General features: G+C 36.2%; 1 protein-coding gene across 4 annotated transcripts in view; it reads right to left on the bottom strand.

Annotated features, from left to right (window-relative positions):
- Window positions 1–1337: 1337 nt before the first annotated feature.
- Window positions 1338–27135, bottom strand: part of UBN2 (ubinuclein 2) — a 70865-nt gene continuing 45067 nt past the window's right edge. For 3 of the 4 annotated variants that reach the window (XM_012767973.2, XM_012767977.3, XM_012767976.3), the window contains exons 14-18: window positions 24622–24672; window positions 22057–23607; window positions 15758–15989; window positions 15228–15317; window positions 1338–11606 (exon numbers count right to left, since the gene is read on the bottom strand). In XM_012767973.2, coding sequence (XP_012623427.2) covers window positions 11557–11606; window positions 15228–15317; window positions 15758–15989; window positions 22057–23607; window positions 24622–24672 — 1974 coding nt within the window. In that variant the 3' untranslated portion in view covers window positions 1338–11556. The remainder of the gene's footprint in view (window positions 11607–15227; window positions 15318–15757; window positions 15990–22056; window positions 23608–24621; window positions 24673–27135) is intronic. The other variant, XM_012767975.3, reaches the window with a different exon arrangement.

The following is a 27135-nucleotide window of genomic DNA, read 5'->3' as shown; positions in this document are numbered from 1 at the left end:
TCCCTACCTGGATTTCCAGCACTCAAAGCAGAATCAGGCCGGGCGTGGTGGCTCATGCCTGTAATCCTAGCACTCTGGGAGGCTGAGGCGGGAGGACTGCTCAAGGTCAGGAGTTCAAAACGTGCCTAAGCGAGACCCTGTCTCTACTAAAAATAGAAAGAAATTAATTGACCAACTAAAAATATATATACAAAAAATTAGCCGGGCATGGTGGTGCATGCCTGTAGTCCCAGCTACTCAGGAGGCTGAGGCAGGATTGCTTGAGCCCAGGAGACTGAGGTTGCTGTGAGCTAGGCTGATGCCATGGCACTCACTCTAGCCTGGGCAACAAAGAGAGACTCTGTCTCAAAAAACAAAAACAAAAAAACAAACAAACAAACAAAAAAGCAGAATCATACCCCTAGGCCAAGAAGCCAAGTTCCCTACCTGAATTTCTAAGTTTGAATTTTTGTTTTTTTTTCTCCCTGCCCACCCCCAAATTTTTTCTGTATTTTTCTCTCAGTAATACTTTTTTCTAGAAGTGTTCTTTAAGTAGAGCTTTAAAAGATGATCCCTTTTGTGAATAACTTCCATATCTATGTCAAGCCCTGACCCTGGTAGCATCAAATGCTCACACCCTGTTACCCAAAGAAAGGACCTAGTGAGCCAGTTTCAGACTCCCACACTCGGCCCTCCCCTACTAATTCAAACGCACACCTCACATCAGACTGCCTGCTTCCTGCTTCTTCCTGACTCTTGCCAATTCCCACCTATCCCTGGAGGCTCACCTCAAGCGCCATCCATTTGACCAAGACTGCCTAGATCACTCCAGTCCCACTTCTCCCCTCTACTCAATTCAAACGTCAGATGGCAAAGACCACACTTTTTCTACAAATTTTGAACCATTATCTTTTAACATGACTCATGGAGTTGCTAATTGTTTGTGAATATATTGAGGGTGGGGGCTGTGTCCTTTATTTCTGTATCTCACTGTGCCTAGCACAGTACCATACAGACAACAGCTATTCAACCACTACTGAAAGGATGTGATTTTTTTTTCCCCAAGAGACAGGGTCTCGCTCTGTTGCCCAGGCTGGAGTGCAGTGTCATGATCATAGCTCACTGCAGCCTTGAACTCCTGGGCTCAAGCAATCCTCCCACCTTAGCCTACTGAGTAGCTGGGATTACAGGCGTGGGCCACCGCATCCAGCTATTTTTTGTAGAGATGGGGTCTTGCTATGTTGCCCAGGCTGGTCTAAGCCTCCCAAAATGCTTGAATTACAGGTGTGAGACATTACACCTAGCCACGAATGTGATATTAAAATCCAATTAACACAATAATACAACAGACACGAGAATAATATGTACATTCCTCTTTATTTAATACAACAAACACGTAACACATACAAAAAGAAAAACAACACTCATGTAAAAGGCCCTGTCACAAAGGATAGACAGGAAACATCTACACTGAATCAAATAAGGCTCTTGCTTCAAAACAGGGGTTTGCTAGCTACACCTGGAATATGAGCAAGGCTGTTGCAAAAAAAATATAAAATAAACAAAAATCCCTGCACTGAAGGAGTATATCCATAGAGTTAATTTACTAAATTCACAGATCCATATTTAGGAATGTTTATGCCCTCTCACATATCCAAAAGTCATCAGGTTTATGAAATGCATGATATTTTTTGGTTAAAAAATTTACCTGCCCCCACCACCCTTTTTTAGGAAAGAGTGACCAGAGCTTTCTAAAAACCAGAGCCCAGCAAACCACCCAAAGTTTGAAATGTTGTACTATCAAAGTTCAAAGGGCATGTAGAACTGAGAATGCAAAGGCAAGATGGCAGTGGGAAGAAGAATTTAACTTATAAGTCATTTCCTGGTAGCTGCTAGCATTTAATCAACCATATGGAAAATGACAAAATGGAAATACCTCGGCTCAGTGCAGGGTTCAGTAGCAGCAGTTTGTCCATATTCCTGCTCCAATTTGAGCTGGAAATCAAACAAGCACCAGTTCATCTCAAAAGAGCCTTATGCAAACACACACACATACATACCCACACCCATTCACATGTCGTCACCACCCCCTTTTATTTAAATTTATTATTATTATTTTTTTACTAAAATAATACAAAAAAGGGAAACAGGTATATTTACAAAAATCCATGGCTGGTACAGTACATAATTTTTAAGACACACTAAATGCTACAATCTTTCAGGTCCTGAGATTATTACAAATACCAACTCAAAGCTTGTGTTCAGGTCCAGTTTTTAAAGGAGGGGAAAAAGCTCCCAAAATATTAAGTCACACACTTATTTGAAATACAGTATATCCCTTCAAGTTAGCAAAAACACCTCCCTATAAGCAAATGCAACACAGTGATTCGTGCCTTTTACCTAGAGGATCATAAATCGTTCAGGCTCCTTCAAGACTGGTTTCAAACATGTTGGCATCTACATCAAGCATGGAGGCGGCTAACGTAAGAGGAAGATAGATGTGTAACTGGAGGGAAGTTCCTCTGGAGAGTGAACATTCACTGTATAAATAAGTCCTGTTTTTCCTTCTGCTACCAAACAAAAGTCTTTCCCTTGTCAAAATTCATACCATAAGGGTTGGAAGTATGTGCTTGCCCAGACTAAAAATCAGAATAATTATTTCCAATCAGTAACAGCAAATAGGTCTGCAGTTTCATGATGATTTTTACAACTGCAAATAAACTTTCTCATTGGTAATAAAAGACAGAAAACACTCATCACTTAGTTACCTTGGTAGACTTTTTTGTATTATTTGGGCTACAAAATTTTCACCAGCCAGAGATTTATTTTCTTCTAAGTTTGACAATGTTCAGCAAGTGAAATGCAAGAGAAAGCCCAGATTTATATACTTTCCTTAAGGAACAATTTGGTCTTTTTGATATTTTCTAAAATAAAAAATTTTTCAGTGACAGCCAATAATAAAAGGACAATGCAAAGCTTAAATCTTTTCTCTGGAGGCTGGCCATGGACCAAAGGAAATTATTTGTAGGCTGGGAACCTACAATGGTGGAAGGGCCTCATGAATATCTGAATGTCTCAGAAGGTATATGTAATTAATAACATAGGTGTAGTCCAAACTCAAAAAAAAAAAAAAAAAAAAAGCAGCCAAAGTTGGCCAACTTTCAAACTATTAAGAACATAATACCTTTGTCAACTGAGAATAACTTCACTTTCTTTTAATGCTTCTTAACCAATATTGGGACAAACCTTGGTAATCTTGCAGGTATGGTAAAGAAAACCCAATTTTCTGACAGAGGGCACAATACCCCTGCAAACAGTAGAGATAAGCAAAAAAGGAAGAAAGTTTATGGCTGCATGGATAGAAAATACAGGATAGCTAGGATTTGACAATTTAAGGGTGGGTTGTAACATAGAAAAACATGTCCGCTGACTGGTCTTAGTTTATGTTGACTCCTAAATGGGCTTTGAGGATAGATGGAGCTGTTAACTTTAAAAACAGAAGTATTTCCAAGTTATCTTGGGTAATAGTCATCTTGTTTCAACTAGGTTTCCGTTAGTGCCCTATTATAAAATCTTAAAACACAGATTTAAGATAATGTAACTATATTATCATTAGCAAAATGTGAGCAAATAATGAAGAGAGAGAGTTTTCTGAGGAACAAACATAAAAGTGGTACTGTGAATTCATATGGCCTATTTGCAAAAGTAGGCATATTCCAGGGGAAGTATGAAAATAAGGCAGACGATTATGAGATAAGAACCCCTAACAAAGATCTGCATTTCTTTTGAATAACTGAAAAGTATGAAGGGGGAAGGCAAGAAATGTAGCTACTACCACATTATATGGTAGCAAAAATCTATTTTTTAATACAAAGGAGAAGAGGAGAAAAAAATCCAGTCACCAGTGATAACCACTGTTGACTCAAAGTCCTAGACATATGGACCCAAATTACACTAATGAGATTTTTGAAAAGCATTCTTGACCTGTTTGGGTAACAGTTTGGGAAAGTGTCCAAAGCTTAAGTACTAACCCACTATGAAATGGAAATATGCGAGAGAGATTGAGAAGCAGAAATATTCATTATGAGGAAATTAAAAATAAAGATCACAAATAGCTACTTTCAAGCAAATGGTACTTTGGGAGTCTATGAGAAAAATGTAATTGAATATCAAGCTATTCAAAGGCAGTCTGAATAGAATCCTAAGAGCATCCCTGCCTGAGTCTTCTGCTAGGATGTAACAGTCTCCTGAAATAGGTTCCATGGGGACACAGGCTAGATTGCCAAGGTGAGTGAGAAGAGGATGTAAAAGACAGTTTAACCTTCCCTCCCTGTTCTAACAACACACAAATTACATCCTAGTGTAGCAACTGGTTGATGAAATGGTCAACTGAAGAGTTCAGACTAAAACAAGATGCAGACTAAAGGAAATGAAGAAAGAATTCAACATTAATATTCAAAGCTATTTTTAATTAGACTTTGACCACCTGTTCAGCTCTATAAACCTAAACATTGTATCACAGAATCTATAACTTTCTCAGAATTGAACACTGGGATGATTTTATCATAACAACCCAAAGACATTCCATGATACTAACTACAGTTTTGCACCAGTGAAAGGGTCTGGGCCGGGCGCTGTGGCTCACGCCTGTAATCCTAGCTCTTGGGAGGCCGAGGCGGGCGGATTGCTCAAGGTCAGGAGTTCGAAACCAGTGAAAGGGTCTGTAGTTAGTTTTTGACTATGGAGTTAACATTTTTATCTCTATTTTATGCTTCTGTTAATTTTCCCCAGAGGAACAAACACACATTCAACAAAACCCTTATGCCTTATTTCTTTGGGTCTTGACATTTGTTATCTGAGAATAGAAACAGAAGAAAATGTGGAAAATTAGGAGTATGTTTATCTGCATAGTTGCTATTTAAAGGCTACTAAGGCCTTATCTGAAAAAGCAACAAAAATCTAAGAAGTGATTAAAAAAACTAACACATCATCTTACCAGGGATTAACTGGGCCATAGCCAATTCTGGGAATTAACCCAGATGTTTTGTCTGCTTGGGCTTGGTACTTTCTCCTAACTCACTTGAGCTAGATGAAATTTGTTCCTCATCCCGTGTTCTCATTTTTCTGACCCCGAATATGTTCTACAATTTAAACAGTTCTACGTATACACTCCAACAAATGTTGCTCAGCATTTAGCATTCAAAAAATGCGGCATCTATTTTTTTCCTGTTGTTTCAAATGATAAAAGAAAAATTCTACATAGTAATACTTAATATGCAGGGATGGAAGGTGGGATAAAATGATCTTCTTATCCTCTTGGGAATTGGGGAAAAACATGTTTCCTTCTACCCCCACCTAGGAAGTGAATCCTGCATTCCCTCTACCATTTTCCTACAACATGAGCAGCTGATGGTTCACCTCTTTCATGGATTGAAGAAGTATGAATTACAAAGATAGACTGGCTAACCAGTATCCAGCTGGCTGTGTGCAGTGTTTGCCCCTCCAGTGCAGAGCTGGATACACCTAGTTATCGGAACAGCACAAAATCTCTGATTTACAAGAATGAAGAGACTCCCATTCATTCTTAGAAAGTGAAAAGCTTAGCTATCTGTCACCAAACAAGTAACATAAGGAAATTAGATCAAGAAGATGGAAAAGTGAGGCAGTTGAAACTTTCAGGATCATTTATCAACTCCAATAACCAAAGCACCCAAATTTTATCTAACTTTAGCTCCACAACCTTGGCAAAAATCACACAAGTAGTAACTTAACACCATAAAAGGCTAAAAAAAAATCTATTTATAATTAAGAAACTTAGCATCATTTCCCCCCTTGTTAACCTGAAACCATTTTATCCTACTGCATATATAATATGTTTAAATAACAAATATGTATCTAAATTAGAATTCCAATGATTTCTTTTTCCAGAACTTAAAAATCACAGGGTGCTTTTTATAATTACCACAAGGAAAACATTTTTTAGCCTCTGCAGGAAGATGATAATACTATTTTTACTTATATAGGACATTTTAGAAAAACACAAAATATTTTTGAAATAGTAAAGTCTCTGATATCCCTGGGAGGTAGGTGAATATTATTATACCCAATTGTCTAATGGGTAATCTGAGGCACGAAGGTTAAATGATATCCCCCCCTAGACACAGTAATTCAAGAGTAATATTTGCAGCTGAACTCTGGCCACCTGACAGTAGTTTTACTATCAGGTAACATTACCAGGAGCCTTTGCTTTCTCGTTTTTAGTCACCAGACTCTTCTTTCCAATTAGAATTTATTTAAAAGGGGGCGCTTATTAGATATATTTTTACTGGGTATGAGGGATGGTTCAACTTAATCTCCTTTAACATGTCACAGCTATTTGTTTTCAACAAGAACAGATGAATCTTAGATACTGAAGATTATGTTATTTTGCTCAAGGGAAAAATCCAAATAACCATAAAATCAGATTAAGCCAAATGTAATTATCTGGCAAATAAAAAGAAAACTGAAGATCTCTCAAGAATGCTATAGATTATGAGAGTGTTTTCCTCAGTATCTGAAGTCTACTTCTAAGTTTATGAACCTTTTAATAGATATGCAACTATATGATTTCTTCAAAAATCATTTCCCAGAAGAAAATATGATACATTTTTGATGTTGACAAAGTTGCTACCTTCCTTCAAAACTTATTCAGATACTATACCATAGTTGTGACACCAGCCCTCCCATGTGTTTAGTCTCACTTGCCATAGTGCACCTTACTAATCTGACCCACAAGATACTTGTTATTCCAATGCTTTCTCTAATATTGCTTATGCCAAGTTTGTAGGGCACAGAGCATGGGTTACATCCAGGAATAGTCAATGAGTCCATCAAATTTATTTTACTTGTAATAACCGACTTATTATGTATATATATTTTTGCTGCTGTTGTTAACATCTACAAATAGATATTCAAAAGGGGAAGATGGCATCTTGTAAAAAGATAATTTCCCAATCTGCCCATTTTAATCAACTAAAAGCAATGGAATGAACAAGGCAGAAGTTTTGCAAACACTGAAAGGGGCATGTTCAGAAAGGCTGCAATGGTACAGCAGCTACTAGTTTTGTATGTATGGATCTTACATATATATCCATATAAAGAAAAGGAAGAGGGTGGTGACAGCACGATATGGTGTTGGCAAGTTTGAGATTCTTCCTCTTGAATCCCCTGCCTTAGCCTGTACTTTAAGATATCTGAGAACAGTTTCAAAAGAGGGGAAAAAAGAAAGAAAAAAGGCACTTAACAAAGACAAAGGCCTGCATTGAGCATGTTTTAGAGGAGTAATATAAGCATTTTACCAGAGCTAAGAAATGATTTACAAAGAGTTAAACTTTTCCCCTTAAAACTTTATAAAATAAAATTCCATAATATGTTTGTGATCAGTCATTCATCTACTACTGCACTTTTCTTCTGCTTCATTATTACAAAAACAAAACCCCCCAAAGCAAAAAACAAAACAAAAAACAATCATACATGCACAATAGAGAGTAAAAGTGCCTCTTTTGAGAACATTAGGTCAGCAGAAATTATAGTGCTGAAGCACAGGGAAAGTTCTCAAGTTTGGCCTGATTATAGAGTTTTCTCATTCTATTTCCAACTTCAAAAACAAAACAACAAAAAACCAACAAACAAAAATGCAAACAAATTCAAAACCTAAATGATAAAAACAATATAGGGACCAGTGTGCTTTTATGGTACACTCCTAAAATAAAGTTTCCTAATTCTATACATGGGTCAAATTATAGGACAAAATCTCCCAGAAATAAAGAACTGTAAATTAGATTAAAGTCAACCAATACAGGCAAAGTTCATCTTACAAACGTAGCAGCAAATATGACAGATAACTGGAGTTCTAAGAGATGATCCCAAAGGACACAGAGCTCTCATAATCAATGGCAGTTTGAATAACAGTAGAATTTTCATTTCAGAAAATGTCTTTAACCAAGAGGAGGTGGAAAGGTGTGGGAGAGGGCCACCAGAGGAGAAAGAATAGAGGTGCCTGCCCTTTCCAACCCTGGGTAGTAAACAATTTAGATCTGCTTTGGGAAAAAAATATCCTGGGTTATAAATCATTTCCAATGAGTTGTTTTCAAACAGGTGTCAAACCCACAGTATCCAAACATGTATGTGCCCGGTTCTTCCCCTTACCTTGGTGATCCAATAAACCTTGCTCAATATGTATAATATAAAAAAATGCAATTTGGGCTAACAACATCCATCAAAGGGGTGGCGGGCATGAAATAATGTACTAATACAAAACTCTGATCACCTCAAAAAATCAGGACTTTGTGACTACAGATTAACTTCACTTGTTTTCCCAAAACCTTTTTCTTCAGGCTGTTTTAAAAATCATGATTTTGTTTACCGTCTGATCTCAGAAGCATATGAGAAAGAATTACAATTGACTTATAATGGAAATTATTGCTTGCATTTATTCTGGAGGCTCTGAATGAGCTTGACACTTTGCTCCCAGTCTCCAACTGAGGCTCAGCACTGCTGTCCCTGAGGACAACTTTGCTGACCACCATTATTGCTTGTGAATACTGAGGATTAACTTGTATGTACAGTAACAGCTTATATATCAGTGAAGGCCATTTAAAATATAAGACAGTTAAAAATAAACAGCTTAATCTTCCTGAATCAAGAATCCCACTGAGTGGGACATAATTATGTGTGCTGATTATTTTTGCATCTGGATGTTGCTAATGCTCTTTAGAAATACAGATTGTTCTATAGATATCCTTTCCAGTTACTCACCATTTTAAAAAATAACATAATTTGATCTTTAAGTGCAAAAATACAGTATGAGTCACAAGTCTCTGTGTTAAAAAATAACCAATTTATGTTTGTTTTTTTAGTAATAAAAACTGTAAAGATAAGTGACCATAAAGTATGGACACCATTTTCAATGTTATGATCTAGAAAAGAAATGTAGGTATTTACATGTAGAAACTCTCTGATCTTACTCTGTCTATGAAGGAATACAAGTATGTTTGACTCATTTGTACAACATAAAAGGAAGGGGAGGTTCTTGACTGAAATGGATGGGAGTGGACAGTGAAAATGGGGGTGGAGGGTTAAGATGGGAACCTAACAGGAGTCCTCAAGGACTCAAGACTGAAGAGAATAGAATATAATTGCAATATTATATTCTTAGAGCCAAAGGCATTCATATATTTTTACTGGTTAGTATAAAATGACACAGAAGGAAATAACTGATTATTCTGTTCTTTTCTAATGATGACAAAGACTCATCAGGGATTTTCATATGACATGATTCAGAATTGATGGATTGAAGAAATTAAAATTATTTTTTGACTCAAATTAGTAATTGAGAGGAATGTGTGTGTGTGTGTTAAACACACACATACACACACACACACACACAAATACACATATAATTATCAGCAGGAAGAGAGATTAATATGCACTTTGACTTCTCTCCTGGTATAAGAAATAAAACAAAGGCTACCTTCCCCAAAGGAAAACTCCCATCACTTACCCAGAGAGTTATTGGTAAAGACTTTTTTTTTCAAATTTGATAAGCAAGAGGTCTACTACATTGGAATAAATCAAGAATTGGGTAAGTCTCCCTAATTAAAACCAAGCAAACTTTTAACCAAACATACTGAATTCAAGTCAAACCCCTCTGCAACATCCCAGCATCCTTCCAAAATATCTACAGGGCTTCATACAACATCCATACTTGTTTTGTTGTTAAATAAATTCTTAGAGTCAAGAAATTAAATCAATGATTCCTTTGAAATAATTCTTTCCCCTTAGTGTAACAAGTTCTTGGAACTAAAGTTTTCAGTTATTCATTAACTTTTTTGTTATGAAGCAAGCCAATGTGACTTTGAAGTCAAAATATAGGCATACAGATCTGAACAGATCTGTGGTTATTTATTCACAGTTCTGTAGGCTATTGGGGACTTTTGTTTATAAAAGGAAAAAAGGGCCTGGTTAATACTCTTATTTGAATAAATTTAACAGTATAATGTGTAATAAAAACATATGCAAGAAATCTTGCTACTATCAGTCTAATGTTTTTAAGTTAGTTTGCCATTATAAATGGACCAAGCTTACACCATTCTTGGATTTAGTTAGAAAACATTCAGAAGCTAAAAAAAAAAAAAAAAAAAGCCACTAGAATGATCATGAGGCAAAAAAAAAAAAAAAAATCCAATAAAATGTATACAAAGAGAACCATAAATTTTCCCTTAACATCCTTCGTTGAATATGCTATCTGCATAAGGAAGCTGTACTAACTAAGGAGCCTTATAATCTGTAGGCTTGCTCACATATCAATACTCCGAGTAAATATACTACCAGTAAAGCTTTAGTATCCCAAATGCTCCAAACAATTCCACTACACTGGATATAGGGAGTAGAAATACACTGTGATTGTTACCCTAATGTAATTCGTCTCTTTAAAATATCATCTTAAAAATTCAAAAGCCATATTCATGCCATTCGAATGTCCAATGAAGAAACAAAGCATACACTTCTATCTGTTTATATTGATAGTTCATAATCACTTGGAGTACCACTAGTTAAATGAACAGAAGAAACTGTGAAGTGAAGTGCATTTGGGGGGAAACTTACAGCTCATGTTGCTGTAAATGCTAACAGCAACAACGCAGCAGCCCTGTATCAAAGATCCCCATTTAAGAAAAAAATGTGAACACCATCATATTTTAACATCAAGAATGGAAATAAGAACAACCAGTCAATACCAGATGCACAAATCACCTGAAGAAAAGAGTTAAGTACCTGCTTCTGAATGGAAAATGAAATTGACCCTTTTACAAAAAAGGTGACATCTAGGTTTTGTTTGTTAAGAGCAACAGGCTCAACTTCCTGACTTTGAAAAATCTAGATGATTTAATACTATATATCATTATGCTAAAATAACTTTCCTGACGCATCTTTAGTCCACCGATTTACATGGGGAGTTGCTACACACTGGAGAAGATTCAAGTTTGCTCAGGATTTTTGAGGGTACAGTATTTCTCCAGCTACTGTCTGTATCAGACAGAGCCATTAAATTTTTTTGTGGCAAATTTGCTACACAGTCCACTCACAGAGACATGATCATTACTCCTGACAAACTGGCCTAATTCCAGATATAGTGCCTTTTATTATGTACTTATGTCTACAAGTGTTCAGATCCAACCCCCAGGATGGATGGAGTTTACCCAAATCCTCTGGACTTCCTTCTCCCCCGGGAAAAATCAAATTTGTACATCTGTGGGTTTGACAACTGAGTCTCTCTCAAGTCAGTTAATATGGTAACTTTGTCTTTCTTTAGAAGAGACCAAAGGTCTCTAACTTTGCACAAAAGCATTTTTTCCTCCTGCACCTGGCTTTGCTCAAGTAACGTTTGTTTTCTTTTCTTTTTCCTCCTCACCACAGTGCTTGGGACGAGAGAATGTAAACATCGACAGAAACAGCAGCCCTATGACCACATAAGTACTTTCCCATCAGGTAGATTCCATCAGCCAACCAAATGTTTCATCTCCTTTGCTTGCTGGGAAGTCACTGAGATTTCCGTGGTAATTTAGTGTCCCCTTTACTTTGGCCTCCATCTGAGAAAAAGAGATGTTAAATGGGCATGAGTCTGAATGTTATAAAAAGTAGATAAGAAAAACAAAGCAAAAAGAACCAATGGTCCTCTTATTTCAAATGACTGTGGTTCACAGTTTGTTCTCAGTGTCCTAAATAGTATTTCAACAAGTAATTTATCATTTACCCTCTATGGATGATTACCAATATGTTAACATATTACCAGTGGTTACCTCTGGGATTGTTGTTGCTAATCTTTACTTTATACTTTTCTGTACTGTCTGAATATTTTTACAATAAAGTTGTATAATTTTTATAATCTAAAAACAAATTGTCATTTACCTCCTAGACAATTATGTCAAATGCTGAGAGAGGATCATAAAAGCAGCAGAGGACATAGTTCCCACCTTTTCAAGGGACCCCCCCACATCTTTCAATTTCTTTAGAAGACAAAGTCAATTTCATTTTCTTGTAACTGAAATTAAATTTCTTGCCAGAATATAGCATTTGATAATTCATTCCTAATTATTTATGTAAATGAATTTGGCACATTGGTAGTGGAAAAAATCCAGCTGAGTCTTTGTTTGGGTCCTTACCTAGCATCAAGTGACAGTAAAGTATGCTACTGGGACCAATGGTTTCTTTTTTTTTTAGAGACAGGGTCTTGCTACATTGTCTAGGATGGAGTGTAGTGGCCAATACCAGACATGATCATAGCATACAATAGCCTGGAACCCCTGGCCTCAAGCGATCCTCTTGTCTCAGCCTCCCTAGTAGCTGGGACTATAGGCACATGCCATTGTACCAGGCTCACAATGGTTTCTATTTTTACATACTGCTGTTTAAACATTTATGAGGAAAAATGTTGATTACTCCATTTAAATCTCAGCTAAATTACCTACAAAAACTGGAAAGACTCTCGAGAAAAAGAGGGTGTCTGGGCAAGAGTAGGGCCCAGTGACCTGGAAAGCCAACATAATATAGAGAAAGTCTCTGTAATAGGTCATTGCCTTAGCAAGAAAAATGAAATCCCAAAGATAACCCATGCATAAAAGAAAAAGATAGGGAAGGAAACCTTTACTTTGAGAGGAAAGGCATGCATGGTAGAGATATACAGGTGAAAAGGAACAAACTGTTGAATCGCAGTAACAGAATCTTAAGGCTGGAAGAGACCACAAATCACATTGCCAGGTCCACTCATGGGGTATCTAAATCAGTCTGGTAAAATATAAAACAAAAAAACTACCTCTAATGAAGAAAAGATGTATCAATGAAACAAGATGATTATTTCAAAAGCTGCACAAACAGAATTCTACTAAAATAACTTCGGTGACAACATCTAAGGCTTTTCCATTTATAATAAGATATTACATATCTGTATTTCTAGAGAGAAATGATTTGGTCTGAGGTATAAATTCATAAGATGGTAATGCATTTTTTGAATGGGATTTTGCTCAAGGAAGCTTTAATTAGCAAAATGAAATACTCATATTAACTGGACGGTAAGATTCTTTAGACCACAATTTGGCAAATTATAGCCCAAGGGCGAAATATGGCCTACCATCTGTTTTTGTAAATAAAGTTTTATTGGAACTCAGCCATACTCATTATTTACATATTGTCTAGGGCTATTTTTGTGCTACATGGCAGGGTTGAGTAGTGGTGACACAGACGATATGGCCTGCAAAGTCTAAAATATTTACTATTTGGCCCTTTATAGAAAAATTTTGCTGACCCTTGTTTTAGACTAAATAAAATTAAGAGAATTAACATTAATTGAGCTTTCACTTGACTTCTAAGAAGTGTCTTAAAAAAAAAAAAAAAAGCTTTCACTATGTATCTGGTACCATGTTAGAAGCTTTAAATCAATTATTTTTTATTAAATTCAAGTATTTTTATTAAATTCTCCTAAGAAGCTATCAAAAACATTGTCTCCAATTTGCAAGCTAGAAAAGTGATAGTCAGAAAAAGTTAAGGAGCTTGCTCAAATTGGCTATTCTGGAATTAAAAATTCCAAGCCTGATTCTCAAGTTAACTGACTTATACTTTAACATGTTTTTAAAATAAAAAATCTTCAACTTTTAAGCTTCAATTATTTGGAAAATATTGACAGTTATATTTCTTTTTTTCATCTGGAACAGTGGTGCTACCCAGACAGTGAGATACTTCATATAAGAACCAACTACTGGGGTCTTTTTTTTTCTTGCATTCATGTCACTTTGCCCCATGAGCACACGTTCCTCAGCTGGATTCATTATACCATGCAGCTGACCACCCCCGTGGAAGAACTGCTTTAGTCACAGGGCAATTCTCCTTTAGCATTTAAACCTACTCAAGGAGTTGAAGATCAGGATTGCTAACCTTTGTGTCTACTTTGTATTACCTATTTTACACAAATATGGTTCACTTAGGTCTTTTAGAGGATTAATAACCATCTGTTGCCTAAATATTGCTATACAGCTCCCATCTCTGCATTGTGGTCAATGGTAAACTGGTTCAAAGATCATTTTTAATGCAGTGGCATAAAAGAGCAGTGAGACCCTAGTCAACTTTCAAAGTCAAGAGGGCAGCTAATCAGTTATTTCTGCTCAATAGATCCTAAAAATGGGCTTCAGGATGGTCTCAGCAGTCTATGGAGGTCACCTGCTGGTGAGAGCAAGAAGTAGATGCCAATATATTATACACAGTGCCCATTGTCTAATGTCAGATTTCATTTCTTTTTTTTTTTTTTTTTTTTTTGAGACAAGAGTCTCGCTTTGTTGCCCCAGGCTAGAGTGCCATGGCATCAGCCTAGCTGCTCACAGCAACCTCCAACTCCTGGGTTCAAGCAATCCTCCTGCCTCAGCCTCCTAAGTAGCTGGGACTATAGGTATGCGTCACCATGCCCGCCTAATTTTTTTTCTATTTTTAGTAGAGACGGGGTCTCACTCTTGCTCAGGCTGGTCTCTAACTCCTGACCTCAAGCAATTCTGCCTCAGCTTCCCAGAGTGCTAGGATTACAGGCATAAGTTACCACGCCCAGCCCTAATGTCAGATTTCAGAGTGATCTGGATGGGCTGCAAATATATAAGGCATACATTTTGGGTCATATCTAATCACTGCTAAGATGCAGAAGTTTAATGGTTAATAATACAGTCCTTAAGTCAGAATTCCTGGGTTTGTATCTCAGATCAAACACTTACTTGTATATTATCTTGGGGGAGTTGCTTACCTCTCTGATTCAGTTTTCTGTCTGTAAAATGGGAATCATTATCCACCATTCAGGGGCTTGTTGCAAGGATTAAGTTAGCTAATCCATACAAGCAGTCACAGGACTATCTGGCATTTAGTAAGCTTTCAATAAATATAAATTATTATCACTACTATATGTGACTTTTGTTAACTACCTTACGAATCCTCATCTTATTCACCATTTTCATATAATAAACACCTTCAAAAAGGCTCTTTTCATATGTAACAAAAGATCTCATTTACCTATTTCCTTTCTCTTAAAAGGAATTTATTGCCAATGAGGATTCAGTCATATGATAATTTGCTTTTTCCAACCTTTGTCATTCTAATCACACTGATTTCAGGAAACTAAAATCCATATCTATAAACCTACACTAATGATAAAGAGATGAAGAAATGGGTGGTTTTCTTACCATTAAATGTTTGTTGTAAGTGTGTAGGCAGAGGTGAGTGGGAAAGTGTTGCTGCGTGCTGAGCTCCTGGCTGTAAACCCTTTAATAAATCTGAGAAGAAAACAGATTTGTTAGTTATCTTATTTAAACTAAGATTCAAGCTCTCTTAGATCAAAATTGAAAATAATTTGATTTATCTAATGCAGGCACAGCCCCTGACTTCAAAGGCTTTCTAAAACTAGAGCCATGTATTTTTTAAAATTTACATATTTAACTTATACGTGTATACAAAAAACAAATTTGACTTCCTCTTATAAATTTCATTAAGATAGAAATGTGGCATAGATGGTTCATTTCAAAACTGCAAATAAAACCCCAGAGTCCAATAATTTGACTTATCCAATACAGATGAAATAAAATGCATTTCTTAAAAAAAAAAAAAAACTTATAATTTTCAGTAACTCCAACTGACTACTTTCAATTAGAATATATTCGAGACATTTCCTGTTCTGTCAAACTAGATGGCCAACTAAATAAAGAGCCCCACTTACTCTGAGTTAGGCTATGGTGGAAAGCAGGTGAGGTAGATCCCGAGGTGGTTGTCACTCCAGCGGTGTCCGTTCCAAAGCCAAGTAGCTCCAAGGGAAACTGGAAGGGCATGGTCACTGGAACAAGGCCACCCAGCATCCCAAAAGGAGTCACATTTTGATTTGTTACAGACAAAGGTGATGTCATGAGAGTCAGAGGTGAGGCATTAGCCAATAATGATGCTCCTGCTGTGGACTGTGCAGAAACCAGGGGTCAAAATATATAAGAAATAAAGTATTTAACCTAAATTGATTTATTTTATATAATATCTTCATGGACACAAGACTGTGTCTTACATCTGGTCTAACAGAAACTTTGTGAGACAGGTTTTTCATTACTACTGTAGACTCTCCTGTCATTTTAATGGTGCCTGTTTTAACAAGCATTCACTCTCTTAATCTACTAATTCCTAATCTTAAATTCCCACATCTCCAATTTTGCTCCTAGCCCACAGACCTGAACCAGGAGTAAATAATTACATGCAATTCCAACTGGGTCTCTGAAAATGCTCACTTTACTATTTGTCTTATAATCTTTTCCTGGCACAGTCCCGGCAGCTGCTATTTTAGACTACTGCTCTTTTAGCGCCTCCTGTCTCTGTATCTTTTACTTTCATCACATCACTCTACAGAGGTGAGGCTATGCTGGATGTTCTTTCTCATTAGCCTTACCTGCCCTTCTCCAGAGCTCACCACCTGACCTACATACATTCATGAATCCTACCTTGTAGAACTTTCCTGTACAAACATCTATTAATAGTAATGCATCTTCTCCATGTTTCCTCTACCTTCTCAGATACAGAGTCCTCATTTCTTTTCACAACCTCTCTGCTATTCCAGTTCTTCCCCAACTTCTAGCAACAAACTAATTTATTTGTCTTTCTTTTATTATCAAATATACTGAATGACGGCTTCCATTTTCCACATTTCTAGTCTCTCCTAACTCCTGAAAGCTGGTTTCCACTTACTACTTTTCTAAACTTAGTCTCCCTAAGGTAAAAGGTAAATTAGAGAGTATTTTCACATTCCCCCACATGGGCTTTGATGCCATGTTTAGGAATAAAAACACTTAAATCAGAAATATGCTAACACTGGTCAGTTTTCATTGGGAAATTACTTAAATACACTCCTTAAACCACTTTCATTCTTTGAACATATTTTCTGTATAGTAATTAAATTTTTCCCATTTTGACTTTTTTCTTTTCTATGTGCACTTATCAATAAAGATTTGATACAATAAAATTTTCTCAGTATCAGATATTATCTATTATAGTTTCTGCCACTTTAAGTTTTCTTTTGTAGCCTTACTTTACCAAATCCAAATTTCCTTGGTCAAAAATTTTACAGTTCTAAATTTGATCAGGAAAACTGAATTCTCTAAATATTTTTAAAGTTAATAATAAATGTTGGCTATTGTCAATTTTGTGTGTTACTTCTACCAATAAACATTATTAATAAAGAGCTGATTATTTCTTAATGTATGAGAAAAATGTAAGCAATTTTCCCATACATATATGCCACATTACATATATTTGTACATGTGACTACTGCATAAAAATGAAGAACACCCTCCAGAAGCCTTCTATTCTGGTTCTTTCACAAGACTAAGAGGAAGGTTGCCTCCCCTTATCTCCTTTATTTGCTGTCACTGAAGTTTACATACATAGTTCTGGCCTCTCATCTCAATTTCCACTCTATCTATCCAAGAGTTCAGTGAATAATTCCACTTGGATATCTAACACTCACCAACTTGATATTTCCAAAATTGAAATCATCTTCTCAAATCCCTTCCTCCACTTTCTGTTAACTGCTATCATCAACAGTATCAGTCTTTCCAGCCACTTAGGCTTAAAACCTTAGTTTTCAGACATCATAAAATTAAGGCCAAGAAGAGCTCATAGTCAACAAACCCATTCTTTTTTATCAAAATTTCCTCTTACACTTAAGTACAAATCTTCACCAATTCATGCTTGAACTTGACAGCTTTTCTTACTTGCCAGTTTTCTTCTTCTACTGTGCCAACCATGATATACAAAAGTGGATGCATTTAGGAAAATATTACCAAATTAGAAATAACATCTTAAAGCAACTAGGATAGAAAGGATCCTGTATCAATTTAAAAATTAACAAGAGTTGTTTCTCCTTTTTAATTATAATTCTATTGTAGCCTTAGGATGATAAGGAGTCTCCAAGGCTGTGTGCCCCAACTAGAGTCCTCTAGTGAGGAAATACTGCTAATAAGGAGACCCTTTTAAAGCTTTTCTGGAGGAATCTAATTGAAGCATTAAAATATATGGAAAATATAAATTAGAGCAACTTACACAATTAAATAACTTGAGTATTAGCAATAAAAAAAAATACCATCACATAACTGTGTAGTATTTTATATTATTTCAAAGAACGTCCATGTCCACTTTGTTTATAAATCTAAATTGAAACATCAGATAATCTAAATGTGACATGGGTATTATAAATTTCTCTGTCCTAAAAGATGGAGACCTTTCAGAAATAGGGTATTCCATGGTTGGTATCACTTGGGAGCATATAGGAGAAGCTGTCAGCATGAAGTAGGTAAACAGTTCAAGATAATATCTCATTATCAAAAATACTTTCCATGATCTCTACATTTCATTCTCAGGGGAAAATATGAAGAAAAACTTTGCTCGTCCCATAGTGGGCATTAAATCTTTTTTAAAAACACATGTTTTATTTTGGTGTCTGCATTTGCCCCCATTCTCCAGAGTAATCTTCTGAAATGTAAATCAGACCCATACCACTCCCCTGTTTAAGAATCTCCAACAGCTTCCCACTGTGCACAGAGTAAAATCCAAAGTCCTCATTGTGGCCCACAAGGTCCTCCATGGCATGGTTCTGGTCTCTCTCCACAGTCCAGCCATGTAGGCTTTCACTTCATGCTCTTTTCCAATCTCAGAGTTGTCATACTACCGTTCTCTGGGGCCTGGACTGTTTTTCCCCCCTCTTCTTTCCACATGGCTGACTTCTGCTCATTCAATTCTCAACTCAAATGTTACCACCTCAAACAAGGCCTTCCCCAAACTCCTTTATCTACATCAGCAGCAATCACTCTTTATTATATCATCCTGTTTTATTTTTTTCATGGCACTTTCCTACATGTGTTTTGCTTATCTTCCTACCTAGAATATGCTCCAGGAGAGCAGGGATATTGAGTATGCTGTTCACCTGTTTCCCCAGCACCTAGAAGAGTGCCTGGCACATAGTAAACACTCAAAAAACATTTGCTTAATGAACAGTTGATTTTTTGAATTATAAAGTGGAAAAGACAAGATTCATAGAAAATCAGTAAGATGAAGAGTAAGAAAGACGAGGTAACCCCTGGGTGGAAAGTTATTAAATAGAAAGCAGGTAGAGCTAATAACTTAAACCCAGAAAGATTTTACCTTTTGTCATTTGTTAAAGAACCTGTCATTTTTACTCTGCAAATGAGTAGACAGCTGCAGATGCCTTTCAGACAGGAGGTGAATGCTTTGCAAGCATAGATAGGAAATCTGTTTTCACCATTGGAGAGCTAAAGACAGGATCTAGAAGCCAGAAGGTAGCTGATAAGACTTGAATGAGATGCTATATTAAAAATATAAAGAACCTTTAGAGTTCACCAAAAGGTAGAAACCAGCTTATTTAATTACTGACCTTTTCTTCTGTCAAACCAATAAGACAGGAAAAAGAAAAAAAAAAACCAACAAAACAGATCAGATATGAAGGAAGGAATACTCAAGTCTCCAAATCATAAAGCCATTTAGGAGAAGAAGAAAACCAGCAGGGAGTAGTTACTTTTCAGAAATACAGATTTTTGCGATGTAGCTTCCATGCTGACAAAGCAATTATTTGTTAGCCAGTATATGGGTTCTCTTGGGATAGATGATCAAATATAGGAAGGTCTTTGGGAATAAAACAGAACTGACAGATTCTGGAGATAACAAAGGATGAAGAAAGATTTAACCTTAAGTTTAAAGAAAACAAGTCAAAATAAAAAGCAATTTTTAACTCTAAGGAAAAAAAAACCCAAATTTATAATAAAATTGATAAAATTAAGAGTTTTGCATGTATTATTCTTATTTAAAAATACTGAGAAGAAAAAACTAAGAGAGTTAAAAGTAGTTAACACTAGGAAGGAGGATATGAGGTAGGGAACTGCCATTTCTGTTATAATCCTTTTACTTATTTATCAAATTAAAGATTAATTTTAAAAAGAATCAACTTTTCAATAAAGATAATATAATGTGGATATATTCTCAGACCTTACATGTAATTTAAATTTTAACATATCATTCCTAAAGTCAATTTGTTTGTTTATTATTTTCTTATTTCTGATGAAAGTAAAATTATATAGAGAAAACATCAGTTAATCCTAGATTTCAATTAATGAATTACCAGTTAATTGAATTTGTTCTACATTAGAATTCTGGAATCAAGTCATTCCTAAGCCTACATTAGTGGCAGAATGGAAGCTGTTTTTTGGTTTTTTTTTTTGAGACACTGTCTCGCTCTTTTGCCCTGGGTAGAGTGCAGTGGCATCATCATAACTCACTGCAACCTCAAACTCCTGGGTTCAAACGATCCTCCTGCCTCAGCCTCCCAGAATGCTAGAATTACAGGCATACACCACCTTGCCTGGCCAATTTGGGTGTTAAAGGTATAATCACTATCAACCTTTACTTAGACTGTTCTGAACACCAGGAAAGCTCTACAAATAGCAAGTGGAAAATTCTTTCATTAGATGTTCCTGTTCCACATAAACAGGAGGCAGTACAAAGAACACTTCCTTAGACAACAGAATTCCATAAATCAGTAATAGTCATGTCTTTCAAAGTAAGAACCCAAAAATTTGCGCATCATAAAATGGTAATTTTTTAAAAAGCTGGTTATGAAACGGAATATTATATAAAACATACTTTCTTGAAGAGTCTAAGACAGTACCTACAAAGTACAAATAGTGTTGGGATGATAGGTGACTTTTTTCTTTGCTTTTCTAAATTTGCCTACAGTTTCATTGGAGGAGGAAAAAGAAAAAAGTAAAAAAAAAATAATAATAATAAACAAATAAATAAATAAATTTGCCTTCAGTGAACATGTAATACTTTCAGGAAAGAAAAAAAGTTAAAGAAGCCAAATCATTAATATGAAAGACAAATCTGAGAATGTGTCAGAATACAAAGAAGTAGCAGAGAGATGAAAACAGAAGATGACATGGAAGACACAGAGATGAAATATATGAATAATAAAGAGTTCTCAAAAAACCTACGACAAATGGATAAGAAACAATAATCAGATATATAACAGAATAAAATATTCTTGAGCTTAAAAAACCCAGGTCTGAAGATTGAGAGGTGTTACTATGTTCTAGGCACACAATTAATGAAACCTAGAAAAACCTAGCCATAGTCTGGGGACACTTGAATTTCAAGGAAAAAAGAAAATCCTACTAGCATTTAGGCAAAGGAAATGTATTACTTATAAAGGAATAAAAACCAGAATGGCCTCACACTTCTCTATAATCCTAAATACTAAGCAAGGATCAGTGGAGCAGTATTTACAAAATTTCGAGTAGAAAAGTTAGTGACCCAAGAAGACTCTACCTACTCAAGCGTGACAATACTGAAAGAAATGATCAGGTACGTATGAGCTAAGGTAAAATAACATTTGTGTTATGCTTCTTGAAAAGATTCCTTAAGCAAGGCACTTGACTAATTGAGAGATAAATTTAAATAAAAAACTCATGAATGGGGAAATTGTGGTATAAAAGGACTACTAACACTAACTTGACACAGAATTATACATAACTATAAAATTAATGCAAAACAAAAATTCTATTTGAGAAAATAAATGGTTTAGGAAAAAACATGAATGTATAAATTTGGTTAAATAAAAAAATAAAGTTGGCAGCAGAAAAAGCGAAGAGACAAGTGAATGTATGTTAAATTCATAAATTACTACTTTGTTCTAGACTTTCATAAGAGATACAGTTTTCAATATGTATTTTAAAAAAATTTTTAAGTAAGCATGTGATACTTTGCTGGGGAAAAGAAATTCATATCTCCAGAAAAACCTCATCCACAGTGTGCTCAACTGCCAATGTGATATCATCACAAACATTTCATGGCCATAGGCTGTAATAAGCCTACTGATAAAAAATCTACATATTATAATAAGCTTATTAAAAGTAACTCACCAGAAAGATTATAAAATCTTACATTTTATCACATGAATGCATAGAACATACATACCTGCACACTGGCTGTTACCGCTGAAGACCCTGAGGCAGAGGATGGTCTATGTGGAGTAGACAACGGTTTAGTAGCACCCTGTGTTCCACTTCCTGTTCCCCCAGATAGACTAGTCCTTTTAGTTCCGCTTGAGTTAAGGTTGCTACCTCTGCTGGCAGGTACATTCATTGCAATTCCACTCAAGCTGTTCTTCCCAACAGTTCCAGTGGATGAAGAGTTTGTTAGCTTTGAAGGGGCCTGGAGATTTTTTGTAGATGGAAGGCCTGATGTGCGATTAGCGGGCAATAAATTCAAGGTGGGAGACTGTCTGCTGATGTTTATTCCACTGGGCTGTTTATGGACTAGGTTGTTACTACTGGGGTGGCTACTCTGGGCTACTAGCGCATTTGGACTGGAAGAACTTGGGGCTACAGTAGGCTTGGGAGTTGGGTTGGATTTAGAAGTAAGTTTAGATGATACTGAAGGCTTTGCTGATAGAGAGGGCTTAGGTGAGGCAGAAGGCTTAGGTGAGGGCAAGGGTTTAGGGGATGTTGCAGGCTTGGGAGATGCGGCAAGTTTGGGGGATGCAGCCATCGAGAAGGGAGATTTGAAACCCTGCGTGGAGATTTGTGACACCATAGCCTTGGCTAAATAGTTACTGGAGGTAGTGGTGCTAGGTGCTGTCCTAGAAACCAGGGGGTGGGACCCTTGAGAACCATTTCCAGATGAGGGAGTAGATAAGGGAAGGCGGTACATAAGTGGCTTATCTGAAGTCTTAATAAGTGGGGATGAGCAGGAAAGTTGGGGATTATTACTTAATTTCACCACTGGGTTGGTCTGTGATTTACTAATGGTTGCTTGTAATGGAGACACATAGTTCTGTTGGACAGCCGAATGCTGGTGCACCTTTGTTACTTGTGTTAACGAAGAAGCATCTTGGGCCTCTGATGTTCCCAGAGTATGAGAGGAGGCAGCAATTTGGGCTTGGGATGAGGAGGAGACGTGAGTCTGTGAAGAGGAAGAAGCATGAATCTGGCTTGACCTCTGTAGTCCTTGCTGTAGTAGCCTGGCTGGCAATGGTTCTAAAGAAACTTTAGGGTTCTGAATTGAAGAACCAGCAATAAGGCCTGAAGAGATGCCAGTATGAGCTAAATCCTGGGGTTTCTTTGGTACTGGCCCTGTGTGACCAGCAATAAGACTTGAAGAATGTGCAGTCTGAGTAGAATCTAGTTTTTTAGGAGTAGCCAGGGGCAGCTTACTCATGATACTTGCTAATTTTTCTTCTCTCAGTCCTGGACGAGGTTTTGTAGTTGGCATGCTTATCCTTGAGCCAATCGGAGGGCCCTTGTTCCCATTGTTGATAACGGCTAAAGCTTCAGAAACAAGATCCAGCGAAGGAGAATGGAAAGAAAGTTCTTCATCCAGCGAGTCGTCAAGGCAGATGGTTTCTTGGGCTGGTGTGGAGCTAGAGCTGGCTGCAGCAACAGCAGATGTGCTAGAGCTCGTTGGAGGACCACCAACTGAAGCCACCAAGGACGCAGGAGTTTTCTGGTCCTTTTTTGGACTACATTCCTAGCACAAGCAACATGATATTAGAAGAGATAGAAATGGTTAATCAAAAACTACAAAGTTAATTTTAAATAACTAAGAAATTCTCATGATAATTAAAATTGTTTGTCTAATAGAAATATTTAGAGACTATCAAAACCAAAATAATTTTTGATGGGACAGAGGTCCTGACTGATACTGCACACAGCTGCCATACTGTGGTGAGCCATTCTAAGAAGAAGGCTTTTTTCTTTTTTTTAACATTTTCTCTCCAATGAACAAATGAGTTGTATGAGAAAAGGACTTAAAACCAAGTGAAGGAACATTAACACTAGTTACATTACTGATGAGATCCTCTACCACTTGTATCACATCTTCAGATCCCACTCCAAATCCATCTATGCAAACACTATGCTCTTTTTATTCTCCTTAAACTCAGGAGAAATTCTGCCTTTATATTAAGACTCCTCCCTCTCGTCTAGCGTGGTATGCTAGGATGCTGACCCTCACTTTCTACTTCCTTGCATTCTCTGTCCTGCAGCTACCCATACCTAGTACACAGAGAAAGTGGCACACCAAACTGCCAAATGATTCAATCCAAGTATACTTAAATTATGTTTTTTATTCATTAGATGAATTTGTAATTTATTTGTAAATTACTCATTTGTAATTTATTCAACATATATTTACTAAGTGTCCACTATAAGCAAGGCTCTATGCTAAGAAAACAAGGTATTAAGAATTAAAACTCTCAATACCTAAGAGTTTTCTCAAAAAACCTTAAAATTCAAGGAAGAGATGAGAATTAGCGAATAGTTTATAATATGTAAAGAGCAAGAGAATTAAAAAGCAACTGTTTCTTTTTAAAGAGAAATATAAAGTATTTGATTCATTTCATTTTTAAGATTAAGAAAACAAACTATTACACAAAAGTCATTTCAAAATATCTTCAGTTGGTTTCTTAAAAACAAAGAAACCAAATAAACCCAAACCCAGAATGCTTTATTGTATACAGATTTATACAACCATAGCACTTACCTTAAGCATAGTGGGGAAAGAATGGAAAGGAAGGGTCTTTACCATCACCTCCTAAGGTATTACAGTAAGTAAGGTGTTAAGAATGTTGTTACACTCTAACTTCCTTAGCAGTTTCTCTAAGCTTTTATTCTAAAACCCCTGATTAAAAACCCCAGTGCTTATTGGAAGTGTGTGGTTTAATTATGTTAAAGTCACAACTGTCTACAAGATGAATGGATAGCACAGATGAGACACACATGTTTGCTTTAACACACCATACAATTACATGATCAGTGAAAATTCCATCATTGTAAAAAGTACAGAACTGAGGGTGAGTAAATGTATCAGAACAATACTGGAAATATTAGTATAAAATTGCTGTTTTAAATAACTTTTTATTATTAATTTTTTCTTGTAAAAATAACATTAAATCTACCCAATAGAATACTGTATAGATTTACATTGGCAGAGAAAATTGTTCATGATATATAGTGAGTCAAAAAAGCAGGTTATCTCATTTATATGGAATGTTAATTCAGTAAATGAATGGATGGTTGGATGGATGGATGGAAAGGAGGGAGGAACAGAGATCCAGAGAAGAGAAGGCAGCTGTGCACCGGAAAATCAACAGCTTTTTTGCTCCGAAGAGAAATTTCTGGATACTTTTATGTTTCTCCTTTTTATAGTTCTGAATTATTTGTATTTTCTACTACAGGAATTTCCTTATATTACCTTTATAACTAAAAGTATGGCAGGGGTAAGGGTAAAAAATAAAACCATCAATAAAGCTTTTCCATTTTTGGAAAAGGAAAAAGGTTAATCACTGAGAAGCACACAAATAAAAAAAACTGATGATTCCTCCATATCATCCAAATACATCCATTAGAATTCTGATAAATTTCCTGCCCAATTATTCTAATAATCATATGTTTGAATAGATGTACCAAAATCTAACCAATCCTTTATAAGGGCTATTAAGAGTTTAATATTCTAATAAAAATGAAGTCAAGTGTCAAAGTCTGAACTCAACAGATTTAATGTATCTAAAGAGGCTCTAACACACAAAGTTTGGAAGGCCACAGAGGAAAGAATACCTGGCCGCAACCTCACGAGCAAAGAAACTCATGTATTCAAAGAGATGAAAGCTATGGAAAAAAGTCTAAAACCTAAAGAGTGTGGGCTTTCATTAAAATTTTAATTTCAAATGATTATGGATTTTATTTCTAGAAGTTATACTTGGTTCTCTTTCAAATTGACTTGGTTTACTTTTACAGAATATTTTTTACTCCTTCCTCTACTTCATTAAATAATTAAAAATTTTAAGTAAAATTATTTTATGTTCTAAACCCAACAAATCCACCATATGCCTTTCTTAGGGATCTAATTCTGTTGTTTATTGTGAGTGAGTTAGTCTCACAGTAACTTCTTGGCTCATGTACTCTGTACTCCAGATTGTAAACTTAGGTCTGACATGGATTGCATGTGGTAAGCCTTTGAGGCCTAGGAAGAGAGACCATTATACCAGGGAGAATGTGCTTTTGCCAGTTGCCCTGGGTATTATCAATCTGATAACTTTAAGTTACTGTCTCAGCTTGGAGTTTTCCCAAATTATACAGGTAGTATAAACTTCTAAACCGGAGAAATTTTTCAGGGAAGAATTTCTTCCTCCAATCTAGAATACAGGCCAAAAAGGTAATTTTCTTAATCTTTCTGCTGGTGAGTACAGTTTTTTCTAGTCTTTTCTTTTACCAAAGATGTTATCCTTTGAGGGCCCAGCTGTATGCAAGTTTTATTCCAATTTCTGACCTACACAAGCCCAAGAAGACCTGATCTGTTATGCTTTAAGAAGAAATATAGGCCGGGCGCTGTGGCTCACGCCTGTAATCCTAGCTCTTGGGAGGCCGAGGCGGGCGGATTGCTCAAGGTCAGGAGTTCAAAACCAGCCTGAGCAAGAGCGAGACCCCGTCTCTACTATAAAAATAGAAAGAAATTAATTGGCCAACTAATATATATAATATAAAAATCAGCCGGGCATGGTGGCGCATGCCTGTAGTCCCAGCTACTCGGGAGGCTGAGGCAGGAGGATCAATTGAGCCCAGGAGTTTGAGGTTGCTGTGAGCTAGGCTGACGCCACGGCACTCACTCTAGCCTAGGCAAGAAAGTGAGACTCTGTCTCAAAAAAAAAAAAAAAAAAAAAAAAGAAATGTAAAAAAGTGATGGACAGAAAGTGGTAAATGCCCCCAAAGGCAACCAAAGTTTAAGCAACAAATTAACACTCTGTCAGCTCCTTGTTTTTGGCCTCTTTCATAATTGTGGTCTCAGCTGTGCTTTTAAAGGATATTTGTTATATTTTATCCAGCATTTTTAAGTAGAATTAAGTTAAGCTTTATAATTTAATTAATGTATGCAAATGTTCTGCTGCTATATAGTCATTTATTCTCCCAAATACAAAGGTCCTAGGATTCTTAAAAAGTTGAAAACACCCATCTTATAGTACCTATTGATCTTTGCTAAATATCATATATTCTTTTCATC

This window comes from Microcebus murinus, chromosome 9, assembly GCF_040939455.1.
Source record: "Microcebus murinus isolate Inina chromosome 9, M.murinus_Inina_mat1.0, whole genome shotgun sequence".
In the NCBI taxonomy this organism is placed as follows: Eukaryota; Metazoa; Chordata; class Mammalia; order Primates; family Cheirogaleidae; genus Microcebus; species Microcebus murinus.
The sequence above is the reverse complement of the archived record's forward strand: the minus strand, read 5'-3'. Positions and strand labels throughout refer to the sequence as shown.